The 14,616-nt window shown below is 36.8% G+C and overlaps 1 protein-coding gene across 3 annotated transcripts; it reads right to left on the reverse strand.

The window, feature by feature from the left end:
• Positions 1–1,161: 1,161 nt before the first annotated feature.
• Positions 1,162–9,972, reverse strand: pfkfb3 (6-phosphofructo-2-kinase/fructose-2,6-biphosphatase 3). 3 transcript variants are annotated; one of them, XM_048155556.1, is made up of 16 exons: positions 9,642–9,972; positions 7,902–8,030; positions 7,687–7,783; positions 7,402–7,468; positions 7,245–7,319; positions 7,107–7,163; positions 6,883–7,007; positions 6,585–6,792; positions 6,178–6,324; positions 5,991–6,095; positions 5,779–5,908; positions 4,477–4,539; positions 4,318–4,382; positions 4,052–4,231; positions 3,875–3,897; positions 1,162–2,689 (listed from the first exon to the last, which is right to left on the reverse strand). In XM_048155556.1, the coding sequence occupies exons 1-16, from the start codon at positions 9,721–9,723 to the stop codon at positions 2,683–2,685; spliced, it is 1,560 nt and encodes a 519-aa protein (XP_048011513.1). In that variant the 5' UTR covers positions 9,724–9,972; the 3' UTR covers positions 1,162–2,682. The 3 variants fall into 3 exon arrangements, with proteins under 3 accessions (XP_048011513.1, XP_048011512.1, XP_048011514.1); XM_048155557.1 differs by lacking the exon at positions 1,162–2,689 and adding an exon at positions 2,719–3,208; XM_048155555.1 differs by lacking the exon at positions 3,875–3,897.
• Positions 9,973–14,616: the final 4,644 nt, after the last annotated feature.

Raw genomic sequence — 14,616 nt, forward strand, 5'->3', positions numbered from 1 at the left:
TCAATATTCTTTGTGCCAAGACCAATATATATATATATATATATATATATATATATATATATATATATATATATATATATATAGATATATAAAAATTAAAACAAAATATTTTTGGTTAAATACAAAACAAAGAAATGTATGTATGTGTGTGTGTGTGTGTGTGTGTGTGTGTGTATATATATATATATATATATATATATATATATATATATATACACAAAGTTTATACAAATATATATGTCGAAGTTGTAAATACAACAAAAATTATGGGAGTGTTTTACAAGAAAATTAAGTCTTTGTATTTAAAAATTTCATATTTATTTCAATGTGTTATTTGCTGTTTCTTTGTAAATAATTGTGAAATTTACTAGCAAAAAAAAAATTATTAATTTTTTTTTCAGATTTTATTTTTGTTTATGAATGCTTTTATTTAAAAAGAGGAAAACGTCATAACAGGGTTGAAAGCACAGGAACAGAAAAAAATAATTATATAAAATATGTAATATAGCATATATGTTTTGTGAAGTTTTTTTATTAAAGTAAAATTATGTACAAGAAATAAATAAATACAAAGATTTTAAATAAACTCAAATGGTTTTCCTGAGACTTATCTAATAACATATTTTGTCCACGCAAGCTATCATGTTTTACTGTTGTTTATAGCAAATAAACTATCATCTGTGCTGGTCCTGTAACCAATGGCTGTTTTTGTTTACACTGGTTATTAAACTGTTTATACAATTCAATGTTTTCAAGTGTAATCTAATACTGCCTTCCTGCTGCAGGGAATAGATGGCATGTGACAGATGCCATGTGACTTAAAGTGGCATGCAAATTGCATCATCTCACGATAATTTGAAAGGTAAATGAAAGGCTGACTGGTTATACAACGAGTTTCCATTAAGGGCAATAGATCTGTTCCAACAGGTAAGCAAAGTAAAGTATCCAAAGGGCCATAAAACATAGATAGTGCTCATTAGAAAGAAGGCGGATGTGGTTGTGGCTGAAATGAGGAGTTATACTGTTGTGTGACTAAATAAAAACAGAAAACTGACCGCTGAAGGGAACTCAGTAGGATGGGAAACTCTCGCCCTATATCTGACCATTTATGGAAAAATGGCAAGACAAGGAAATGCATATAAATAAACAAACACCCACAAATCCTCTTTTAGACTGTTTATTGATTCAGTAAATGCATATAAATGATTCACTTTCTTCAGAAAGAGACTTGTAGATATGCTATACAAACTCAGTAATGAACAAAGTGCTTAAAAACACAAAGTCTAGTACAAATAAATAAATATCTTTTTAACAAAAAAGGAAAGATATTACAAAATAAGGTTCAAGTATCAGAAGCGAACAAATGAATTACCATTTTGAGCCAATGTACAACATTGCGCCTATAGTTATGTGGTTAATAGAATGTAGACATCAACAACTAGACATCTTCTCAAAACCAAAATTTACAGATAAAGCTGGTATTTAGATTCGAAGAGTTGAAATTTTTACTGTTCCTACAAAATCTCTTACAAATTCAATCTGTAAACATTTCATTTACAAGGGTAAATCTGTACACACATTATCAAATGCTAGTTTAATCTCTTGTTCAGGCTGAGACATGCTAACAAAAGTGGAACTGAACTGGAAAAAAAAAAAAACCTCAAATGAATTTCATTTAAATGTTATTTTTTAAACATAATTCTCATCATAGAATGTAAAAAAAAAAAAAGCAGGTCTGGCCTGATAGCTCAAGCACTAGGCACTCTAGGGAATTAATAATAGAACAGTATAAAAATGTATCTGATATCCATCAAACCATAAATTACATTAATTATAAACAACAAATATAAACACTGTTTCACTTTGTCCCATCCAAACACACATAAAACACCCTGTTTTATAACCTTGCACAATGACCTTGTCATCAGGTCTTAGAAACACACAAATTACACAAAAAACACACTCACAATCCATATCCATAACACAAATAATCTGAAACTGCAGTGGACAACATGAGAACTTTTAAACAGCCTTCAAAACTGCCAGCAGCATTAAAAATAGTAAGATTCATTTTTGCCCTCGAAGATTAAGACAAATATATGCAAATAATCTAAATGTGCAATTATAATGTGCAATTTATTTGCAGCATATGTTTGAAAGAGAGTGCAGAATAGACATAAATCAGCCCGCAAGCATCTGCAGGAGATCTTTGGTCTGTTTTAGTATCATCCTTCAACGTTCAGGGCATATTCTTACCATCAGTGTTAAAAATCCAGCCGAGACCAGAATAAAAACATCTACAAGTGGTATCCTGTTATGTAAACAGGTAATAGTGTCCAAAAATGTGGGGGTGGTTGGTTGACAACATGACTTAGCCGAATGTTTAATCCCTGCCACTGGGCTCTGATTTCTCTTCATACACAAAAACACACATATAAAACACCAAACTCCGTACTAGTACAAACCACACAAATACGTACATTAATTATGAATTCATAGACGAATAGAAAAACCCAGGTGGCACTCAGTGTCCATTTTTTGGGAGATGGATGCACAATCCTCTGTAAGAGGAAGAGAGGAAGCAGCTTGGCAGGAAACTCTTCCGCGCAGAGAAATGCAATATAGCTGAACAATTTCACAGGCAGAGCTGAGGGGGTTCGTGGCACTCCATAGAGCATTTTTTCAGGTTCTGTGAAAAAACATAAATGAGAACATTCGGTTAATTACTGAACAGTTTGTCTATTCAACAAGCTAGCTGCTAACTAATAGCATATTAGCAACTAGCATAACAGAAATTGCTATTGTTGTTTTACAAGTCTACATGTACGTATTTCCAGAGAATTTGAACAACGAACGCAAGCTCTACATATTTTACACGCCTTGCCAGTTTGTTTATTGAATATTTTGCTAATTTGACAATGTTTTCAGCTAATAACCCTGATATTTTGGTATTAACATGTTTCTAGTGGTTAGCAAGTGCTAAATGTAAGTACCAGATGTTAATACCAGTTATAAACAGGGCTTTAAAATGTAATTCTACCTCCATTTAACCCATTTAACCACATTCAAATGCATTCTGAATGATTCTGTCCCAAAATTAGTTTGAAATTGCTATACTATTTAGCTACTCTACATTATTAGGTAATATGAGCATTACCTCTGAAAGAGCAGCACTGAAACCATTTGTAGGTAATGTAAAAAAGTGCGTCTTTAAGCATGCAAAAGATGAGCAAGAGACAGACTGTGACCATTTACAGAACAAATGAGAAAGTGGGTATCTAGATATAAATGAAGATATAAACAAAGTGGTGTGTAACTACGGTACTTGTTTACATGTATATCTTCATCAATACCACCTTTAAAAGGGCCCATATTGTAAGATTATCGCATTTAATTTTCATAATTGTTTGTAATTTGGTTTTATCATGTTACTTTTTTCCACCCTCCACCCTCAGCCCAAATATGGTCACTTATGATTGGCTAATCTTTATGTACTGGCATGGTTCAACAAAAACGTTCATTAGTATAGGTAAAGTTGTGAAATACTAAATAGGTAATGGTATGTAAATAAGGGGGTCTGTTATGTTAATGAGCTTGTGACATCATAATCACAAAGACTTCTGATTGGCCCCTTTTTGCAGCCTTGTTTCTATAAATAACCAAGTGGCAGATGCACCAAGATAAAGTTTGAGTTTGATTGGATGTCAACAAACAAAGATATGAGATATGTTTCCTTGTATTTAAGCCTATTTAAGAAAAATCTTTTATACTTTATGGCCCGTTTAAGGATGTTGCACAAGTATGATAGTCATGTTTCAAGGAGGTGAAATTATTTGAAGAAGATAAGAAAGAAACAGAAAAAGGAAATACTTACAGACAAGCTTCACTAAGCCAGTGCTGTAGCACATGAAGGTGAATGAGGAAGGATGAATTGAAGGAAACAGGAAGAGAATGTGAAAGGGTGTAGCATGAAATGATTAGTATCACGATAGGGTTATGAAAGTGTTATATGACAGAGGTTTTAGATCTATGAACAGTAACTGTGGCTCACCTGTGTGGACAGAGCAAGTGTGGTGTGTGATGTTGAACACAGGGTCAGTTGGGCGGGCGTCACCTCTCTCATGATCGGGTCATCCAGACCTTCAATGCGAGGCTTTTTATTGGGTTCAGGGCTGGTGAGAGGGGTCACGCTGTTTCTCCTGATCAGAGTGCTCGGGCCTCTCTTCACCTCCTAGAGGGAGAATATAGAACAAGAGATCAGAAGCTGAAATGGTACAGCTTTTGTGTGTATATGCAAGTGTGTGAGTTTGTGCTTACCTCTGGTCTGTCTCTATGTGTGTTCACTGCCTCCACATTCAGAGAAATAGATTCAACTTTGCACCCTTTAAAATACCAAAAATTAGAGTTAGTTTGCATTATACTTGTCAATATAATTCAGATTAGATATGTCAGAGATAAATAAGCTAAAAATCCTACCATAAGCCACTGGGGTCAGCTTCAGTACTGTGTGGAGTGGACACTTCAGGTATGGCATCTCATCTGCCAACAGGAAATTAAAGGTTAGTATGATTGCAATGGAATGGAATGGAAAAATGTCAGCTGACGCAGATGAGGGGTGAATTTATAGGGATAGTTCACCAAATCTGTATAACTTTTTCTTACATGAAACACAAAAAGAGACGTTTTTTTCCATTCTATCAAAATTATTGGTGCTGTCACACTCAAAAAAAAAAAAAAAAAAAAAGTAGTCCATTTGACTTCTGGGCTGGTTGCATAAAATGCTTAGACTAGTCTTACAGGTTAGTGATCTAATAATTTTCTTTAAGCCTGTTCATAACAGTTACATAAATATGTAGATTGCCCTCATTTGAATCTGAAAAATAAGTCTGATTACTTCTTAGCTAACTGCTAGTTGGTCAGAATAGTTCTTAGGACATGGTCTTAACATAGAAACTGTGTTTATGCAACTGGCCCCTGAAGTCATATAATAGCTTGGTATCATGAACAGGCCAACATTTTGAGAAAAAAAATCCTGCCCTCAATGACATCAAACCTGACCACTGTGAAAAATAAGTGTGCTTCAATGTGTACTTCAAATCCTTAAAGTAATTTTTTTTTACTTTTTACTTCAAATAAACTGTATTTACAGATAAAATATCAATGAAATAAAAGCCAACTTAAGTGTACTTAAGGAGTGTTTTATGACTGTTTCTTAGTAAAACACTTAAGTACACTTTTAAAAAGTGCACTTTGTAATAATGTCAAATTAAAAGTGTGACGTTAAAGTACATATAAAATCATTATTCTTTTTCATGCTTTAAAGAAGTACACTTATTTTTAATGTGACTAACACACTAAAGCACATGTAAAGTTCTTGATTCTAATTTAAACTGTAGTATGCTATTCAATTTTACATTTAAAGGTAATATATTTTAAATGATATAAATTGCAAGTTTCAATAGAGATGACATTAAAGTATTTTTTTGATACTTTGGCTTGAATGAGGAGGAGAACAACAGCTTAATTTCAGTCTGTGAACATGAACCTACAAATGCTTTCAGAAGTCATTTGGACTACTTTTGGAGCTCAACAGCACCCACTCCTATTCGCGTCAACTTCCACTTCCATCTCTTTGGAAAAGAGAATCTGGCACAATATGCTGTACTTCTCCTATTGTGTTCCATAGAAGAAAGAAAGTCATATCAGTTTGAAATGACTTAAGCATTAGTAATTTCATGAGATTCATTTCTGCATGAACTACTGGTTTAATAATCTCACCTGCACTTTTATCCAGGAAGTATGCGAGTAGGCAGCGCATTACAGCCTGGTGACAGATGACAAGAACATTCTCCTGTCGTTCCAGTTCCATGATCAATGGTTCCACCCGCTGAACCAAATCCTGATATGACTGGAGAAACACAAGAATTTAATTAAAGGACACTTTCTTCTGATTTGACATATTAAAGTGAAGGCATTTCATCTGTTTGTACCTCTCCAGAGGGGTAGCGGTAGTAGTATTTGTCCTGATCTCTCAGAGCAAACTCTTCTGGAAACCTCTCCCTTACTTCTTCATAGGTCATCTCCTCACACACACCCTGCAGAGATCATACACATGTTTTATGGAGACGGAAATGGAGATGGAAAAACCAAACCAGAGATGCATGCTGAAGAACTTACTGCATCAATCTCATTCAGGGCTTTCCATTGCTCGTACGGCACATTGAGGGCCTCGGCGGTTTGGATACTACGACGCAGCTGGCTTGTCCAAACCTTCAAGTCCTTCAAGTTCTGCTCCTCCACGAATTTAGCAAGAGCTCCTGCAAACTACAGAGTGGGAAGATTTGTTATACCGTAGAGTTTGGACAAATTGGACACATGGGTAATTTAGTACTCTTAACTAGCACGCACTGTTTCTAAATTTTACAAATACTGAAACTGAGCTTCATGGCAAAACATGACTGTTTATGAAGACTTGCAAGACTTGCATTTATAATAAGTCATGAGCTTTTAAAAAAGTAATGACCCAAGTCGTACCTACATACTCCATTATTTTCATTCTTTTCCAAGATTTAAGAGCATAGTACCTTTCGTCCACGTGTAGACAGCCCAGAGTCTCCACCCAGTCTGCCCTGCAAGTTGTGTTGGCTCTCGCCATGACGACACAAATAAATAGTGCGCGGCTGCACGTGGATGTTCATCAGGTAGTAGACGATCCGACTCTGGATGTGGTCTTGAATACGATTAACCAGGAATCTGCGACCCACGTCAATCACTTTGATGAAAGACAAATTTCTGAGAAGAAACAAGGAAAAGTGGTTAAGCATGTGATATTAAAGAAACAAACTCAGCGGCAAAGAAAGTATGTGTGTATTGGTAGTGTACCTGTCATACTTGTCAGGGTCAAGTGGCTGATAGTTCACTCTGTAACATTCGATTCTTTTCTTAAAGTCCTCCACGGCATCTGTTTTGTTGCAATCTTGGTAGTCAGGACATGACACCTTAACTTCCTGTTAAGGGATTATTGTAATGTTCAGAGGTTTTGCAGACTTTATATCAAAAAGTAGTTATCTCACTAAAAACATATAAGACTTTATCACACAACTTACCAAAATGTTACAGGCGATTACATTTGGATCCTCACAAACAGACTCAATGAAGAAAATCTGCAAAGTACACTTGTATTAGTGTTCTTCTTCATCAATGTAATTGTCATCAAAAGCAATATTCAAGAGAATATGACTGACCTTGAAGCCATTTTCTGCACCAAACTCCAGGATTATATCCCGTCGCTCTCTGGTTGTGTTTGTAGCGTCAAAAACCTATGGAAAGATATGGTAGTGATGATCTACTCTTTTTTTTATTGTGTCTAAACTTGTTTATGCATTTGAAGCAGATACTTACAGCCACTTGACCTTCCTCTTCAGTGAGGTAATTCTTGACATCTCTCAGAGCAGCCAATGCACACTGCCTGGGGACAAAACAAAATGAAAATTACTCCATATATATGTATAACCATTTATATATGGATTACTCCATATATATTACTCCATTTATCCATAAATATACATATAAAAAAATTATTCCATATACTGTATATCCTTAAAAATATATTGTATATCCATAAACAACTTGAAGAAGAATTCATTTTAATATTATGGTATTGTGTAGCTTCAGCACACAACTCACTGTCGAATTTTTACGGCATCCTCATTGTCCGATTTGAAGAAATCATAGGAGCTGTAGTGTTTCACTGCTTCTCGACGATACTCGCCAACATTAAAGACTAAAAATACACATATTCAACCATTAAGAATTCCTGAAAAACTTTACTATTATGTATAGGTGAAATGCATAAATCAAATATATAAATATATTATATTAATTTAATATTAATATTGTACCTTTTGTGGGAATACCAATCCAGTTGAGGTAGCGTGTGAGTTTCCTTGACATATAGGTTTTGCCTCGAGCAGGAAGCCCAACCATCACTATCACCGTTGGGGGGTTTGCCAGGTGTGGGCCCCCATGTGCTGAAATACAAAGATGAAGTGAAATACATTATCACACTTTGCTGAAACAAAGTGTATGAACAGAACTGCCATTAGCCTAAGGATTTTCACGAGTATAGACTTTTTTTTTTATTCAATCTCACTCCAGTGGTTGCCCGCATGATTTCTCTGAACCTTTTAACGACGCCAGCCAATCAGACAGCACAGCCACGGGCCAGGTCATGTGCGCACAGATGCACTTTCAAAACTAAACATTTACTACACTTAAATGCACATGGACATTCCAGCAAGACGTTAACCGGGTCAGATGCAGATAAGTCTCACTTTCTCGTACACACACAGACACATAAATCCTCTAGAAAGTAAATGTTTGTGTGTATTGGGAATTGCCATGAAATATATGTATTTATGCAGTTGTGAATTAGTCTAGAATTCAAGCTATTTCGATTGTGTTTCTACTTCATCATATTATTTATGGGTTAGAGTAATCCCTAACAGGGAGAGAGAGAAAGTACACAGCAGTTTTCCTCAATGAATTATAGATGTCCATTGGCAGGTGGCCATGTGAATGGGCAGTGTGAACCAGCGCAGTCGGGGTTAATCCTTAAGAAGATCCTTAAGAAGATCCTTAATGGAAACAAACTCAAACTCAACTCAGTCAGCAATGATCTGATTAGGCTTTTGCTGGTTCTCCACATACACTGAGCAGACAGAAACTGCTTATGTCTAGGTCATGATTCACCTCAGAATTAAAAGAATATTATATTTTTGATGCCTATTTTTAGGGCCATTAACATTTTAGGTAATGTTGGTAATGTTTTTTGACAGTTAAGGATGTTTAACCCCAAATTTAACACATATTTTGTATATAATTCTAATGATTCTTAATATTCTCAATATATTCTACAATATATTGTAGTACAGTAATAAAAAAAACATACTGTTCTACATACATTTTTGCTATATTATATTATTATTTAGACGAAATAGAGCTCATATTATTATTATACTTCTTGTAATTAGTAAATTATGCCTTCATTATAGTCACAATGAGGCCACAGATATCACTGACGCAGCAATATATTAAAATACACTTGTAATGACCAATTAATATGCATATCCTACAATCATCATGCACACGCCAACCGCACGTAAATATGTTCGACCAATCACAGACCACTATGAATGAAAAAATGCAATATTCCCACATTCCTCTCTGTCGAATCCCTATTCAGAGCGTGATTCAATGCATGTCGTCATCAGTGTACCATTGAGTTCTGAAGTCTTTACAAAGGCGATGCGCGTGGGTTTCCATGACAACAGAATCACTTGAGACAGCGCTCTTAGAATCGTGAGACTGCAACTCAAGAATGTCCATGGAACCAATTAATTCTGTTGTCATGGCAACCGATGACCATCACCTTAAACACGCTTGATCGGTGCATGTGAAAGCACTGGTGACAGTAAGTCACATGTTCATTCATAGTAGCCAAATATTTCACTATCATGTAAAGTGCGCTTTACTGTAAAATAATAATAGCCTATGTATGTATATGCAGAAACAGTATGCCAATAGCCTATCTGTATTTTTATTCTTAAATATGAAAGAAAATATGATTCTGTATGACTTACATGTGCGGGGCATTGAAGGTTTGTCATCCTTAGAGGGAATCCAGATTTTTTGGATTCTGTTTTGTGTTAGTTCCCTTGGCATTCCTTTAGGATGGAGAAAGCAAGAATACTGAGGCAAAAAAAAAAAAAAAAAAAAAACACCGGCTCCGGGAATTCCCAAAATGTGGTTTAGAGAAAATAAACACAAAGTTAAGAAATAAGATGCTCTTCCTTGTAAATATTCTTCTTTAAAGGCAGTCTGAAGATTTGCGGCGGTTTGTATCGGTTATAATGTCGAACACAACCTCTCTCTGCTTTCCGGTAATCTCTAACATCACGTTTCTCATCTTCTGCGCTTTAAATACGGAACCGGCAACGCGAGCATGTGACGCCTCTTCAGAAGGCGTGTCTATCATTGAGAGCGTTCATTTGCGCCACCCTGCGGCCAAACGCAAAATATTTGTTGATAAATATAAATAAATTATGCTATTTGTATTTTAGATTTATCCATAGGTTTTAATAATAAAGAAATTGTTATTTTGCTATTAGATTTTTATGGATGCAAATGATATGCATTTAATAGTCCTGACATGGTAAAATGGAATGAAGGGCAGTGCACAAATGCATTAAAGATGCAGGTCACGCGTCGAGTGGGCATCCCCACACTTGCCTACGTGCGGGGAGTCACTACATCAATCCATCAATCTTCATCCATAAATCCCTGAAATAACAGCAAGCATCTTCGAGTTGTAAATCACTGGCTTCATTTTCGTTTTTTTATTTCCTGAAATAAAAGTAGTAGATTATTAATAAATGTAACGGCCAAGTTTTAAATGCATGATAATCTATTGCATTTCCGTATCTGTAAAAAGGTTGCAATCGAATTAAATGTAACAAACATTTAATTTCGATTGATTTTTAGAAGATTTACAGCAAACGATTTTTTGGGAGAGAAATCACTGTTTGCAGTTGGCTATTTCATTGAGGATTTGTTTAACAAAAAATAAATAAATAGATAAAAAAACATCTATTTGGGGGGAAATAAAAATCATCCGAAATATTTAAAAAAAAAACTTCTAGTCTAATGAAAGTTCACCATCATTGGTGCATTAAATAAAAGGTGACTTTGCTGAACAGAGTTTCAATAGTCTACATCATTTTAAGATTGCTTTGTTCTTTTTTTCCTTTTAATATATAGGCTATACATATGTTCTTGTAAGATGGAAGGGAAAAAAAAGGCTATATCCATGTATTGAGAAAAAAGGACTGCGATGCATTTAATCCTATTTTGTTTTTTAAAGAAATCCTTTGTTGGTTTTGAGAAAATGCTGAGCTGTTGGTGACTCGCACATCTGCACGTACAGGATGAAATCCACGGTAGTGACATCACTGTGCCAACCTCACATAGCCTAGGCTACTCTAGCAAATATTATTGTGTTGAGTAGGAAAAAATGACTTTTTGGTCTAGCTGTCAGTCTTTCTCATGTGTGGCAGCTAGCACTTACCGACTAATATTTCATTAGACATTACTATCGGAAAACTATTATTCTAATCCATCTAATCCATTCTTACAGAAATGCGATAGGCTACCTAAAGAAAGAAAGTTAACTGCAAGTCACGTGAGAACAGTTTTGCTTTTCCTCGAGCTTCATGTCACTTTCTTGTGATTCAATGTAGGCAAGTAGCCTATCAATTTCCCTCTCTTTCAAGCGTTTGTTACTGCACAGTGAACCTGTTTACCGTAGGCTGCTGTGCTGACCCACTTCCAGTCAGATAGCTGTCTGGCTGAGCTCTCAAAGATTTTTTTTAGTTGCCTGATATTCGCGGGGCACACTGGGTCAGCTGAAATGAATATCCTTCTAAAAAATGTATACACACAGTAGAACGGCTAGCAGTGTTTGCTAAGGCAAGCAGATTTATTACTACTGTTCACCCTTATGGTGAGATTTCACAAAAGCCTTACATTAAACTTAAAGGATTAGTTCACTTTCAAATTAAAATTTCCTGATAATTTACTCACCCCCATGTCATCCAAGATGTTCATGTCTTTCTTTCTTCAGTCGAAAAGAAATTAAGGTTTTTGATGAAAACATTCCAGGATTTTTCTCCATATAGTGGACTTCAATTGAGCCCAAACGGTTCAAGGTCATAATTACTGGCACTTCTTAACAGATAGATCTAGACAGCGGTCCTGACGTGTGAGGAAGATCCATTTAGATCTGCTCTGATGGATAGATCCATTTAGATCTGCTCGGACAACAAAAAACTCCCTGAAACTTCCTAGCACTTCCATCCATATAGCGAAATTCTCAGTTTTTACTGTTATTTCTATGTCTTATGCATTCCATTTTTATTATTATGTATTTGACTCTTCTTTATGTAAAGCACTTTGAATTACCATTGTGTATGAAATGTGCTATACACATATTGTGGTTTTCTTGTGCTATTACCTTTCTTTAAAAAATGCTTCACTTTCCTAACCAATTCAAACACTGACCAAAAACACGCTTAAAACAAGACCCCCCCCCCCCAGAACAAATAAACAACCACCTAAACCACCCAGAGCATCCTCCAAACATCTTAGCAACCACACAGCAACACTCTAACAACCACTTTGCTACTGCATAGGAACACCCCAACAAGGTTTTAACATCTTAACAACCGCATAGCAACGCTCTAACCACCACCCCGAAGACCTTTGCTACTGCATAGCAACACCCCAACAACCATTCTTAACATCTTAACAACCGCATAGCAATGCTTTAAGCACCACCCCAAACACCTTTGCTACTGCATAGCAACACCCCAACAACCATTCTTAACATCTTAACAACCGCATAGCAATGCTTTAAGCACCACCCCAAACACCTTTGCTACTGCATAGCAACACCCCAACACCCATTCTTAACATCTTAACAACCGCATAGCAATGCTCTAACCACCACTCTGAACACCTGTGCTACTGCATAGCAATAACCCAACAACCATTCCTAAAATCATAACAACTGCCAATGATCTAACCACCACTCCGAACACCTTTGCTATTGCATAGGAACACCCCAACAACCACTCTTAACATCTTAACAACCGCATAGCAACACTCTAACCACCACTCCGAACACCTTTGCTACTGCATAGCAACACCCTAACAACCAGTCCTAACATCTTAACAACCGCATAGCAATGCTCTAACCACCACTCCGAACACCTTTGCTATTGCATAGGAACACCCCAACAACCACTCTTAACATCTTAACAACCGCATTGCAACGCTCTAACCACCACTCCGAACACCTTTGCTACTGCATAGCAACACCCTAACAACCACTCCTAACATCTTAACATCCGCATAGCAATGCTCTAACCACCACTCCGAACACCTGTGCTACTGCATAGCAACACCCCAACAACCACTCCTAACATCTTAACAACCGCATAGCAATGCTCTAAGCACCACTCCGAACACCTTTGCTATTGCATAGGAACACCCCAACAACCACTCTTAACATCTTAACAACCGCATAGCAACACTCTAACCACCACTCCGAACACCTTTGCTACTGCATAGCAACACCCTAACAACCAGTCCTAACATCTTAACAACCGCATAGCAATGCTCTAACCACCACTCCGAACACCTTTGCTATTGCATAGGAACACCCCAACAACCACTCTTAACATCTTAACAACCGCATTGCAACGCTCTAACCACCACTCCGAACACCTTTGCTACTGCATAGCAACACCCTAACAACCACTCCTAACATCTTAACATCCGCATAGCAATGCTCTAACCACCACTCCGAACACCTGTGCTACTGCATAGCAACACCCCAACAACCACTCCTAACATCTTAACAACCGCATAGCAATGCTCTAAGCACCACCCCAAACACCTTTGCTACTGCATAGCAACACCCCAACAACCACTACTAACATCTTAACAACCGCATAGCAATGCTCTAACCACCACTCCGAACACCTTTGCTATTGCATAGGAACACCCCAACAACCACTCTTAACATCTTAACAACTAGCAACGCTCTAACCACCACTCCGAACACCTTTGCTACTGCACAGCAACACCCCAACAACCACTCTTAACATCTTAACCACCGCATGCTCTAACCACCACCCCGACCACCTTTGCTACTGCATAGCAACACCCCAACAACCACTCCTAACATCTTAACAACCACATAGCAATGCTCTAACCACCACTCCGAACACCTGTGCTACTGCATAGCAACACCCTAACTACCACTCCTAACATCTTAACAACCACATAGCAATGCTCTAACCACCGCTATGAACACCTGTGCTACTGCATAGCAACACCCTAACAACCACTCCTAACATCTTAACAACCGCATAGCAATGCTCTAACCACCACTATGAACACCTGTGCTACTGCATAGCAACACCCTAACAACCACTCCTAACATCTTAACAACCGCATAGCAATGCTCTAACCACCACTCCAAACACCTGTGCTACTGCACAGCAATGATCTAACAACCTCAAGACAATTCCTATTTTGCTTTGGTGCAAATTCATGAGTTTGTATTTCATATGATCTGCTCTTATCCCAAAGAAGGATACATTTAGGGAATTATGAAATTGTGCACTCTAAAACATCTCATGAGATAGGGTTGAACATATACTCAGAGCACCTTATCAACCACATAGCAACACCCTAGCAAACCCATACACACACACCGTAGAATTTGTGAGTTTTGCATAGGCAAGCACTACAAATAAATAAAAATTTCATTTAAAAAATAGTGGATCTCTCAAACCAGTTTCAGAACAGAACAAAAAAAATGAGTGATTCATTCAGGAAACAGTCTAAAAAACCCTACGTTTCATTCTCATTATTGAGGACACACTCTAGGGCAGCTCTGTAAGGAGATATTACATGCTGGAATTTGGGTTAAAAACTGGTATACGTAACGTCAATGACTTTTCATTCACTGCTAGAGCTGCTGTTCAGTTT

Source organism: Megalobrama amblycephala, linkage group LG14, assembly GCF_018812025.1.
Source record: "Megalobrama amblycephala isolate DHTTF-2021 linkage group LG14, ASM1881202v1, whole genome shotgun sequence".
NCBI classification, from domain to species: Eukaryota; Metazoa; Chordata; class Actinopteri; order Cypriniformes; family Xenocyprididae; genus Megalobrama; species Megalobrama amblycephala.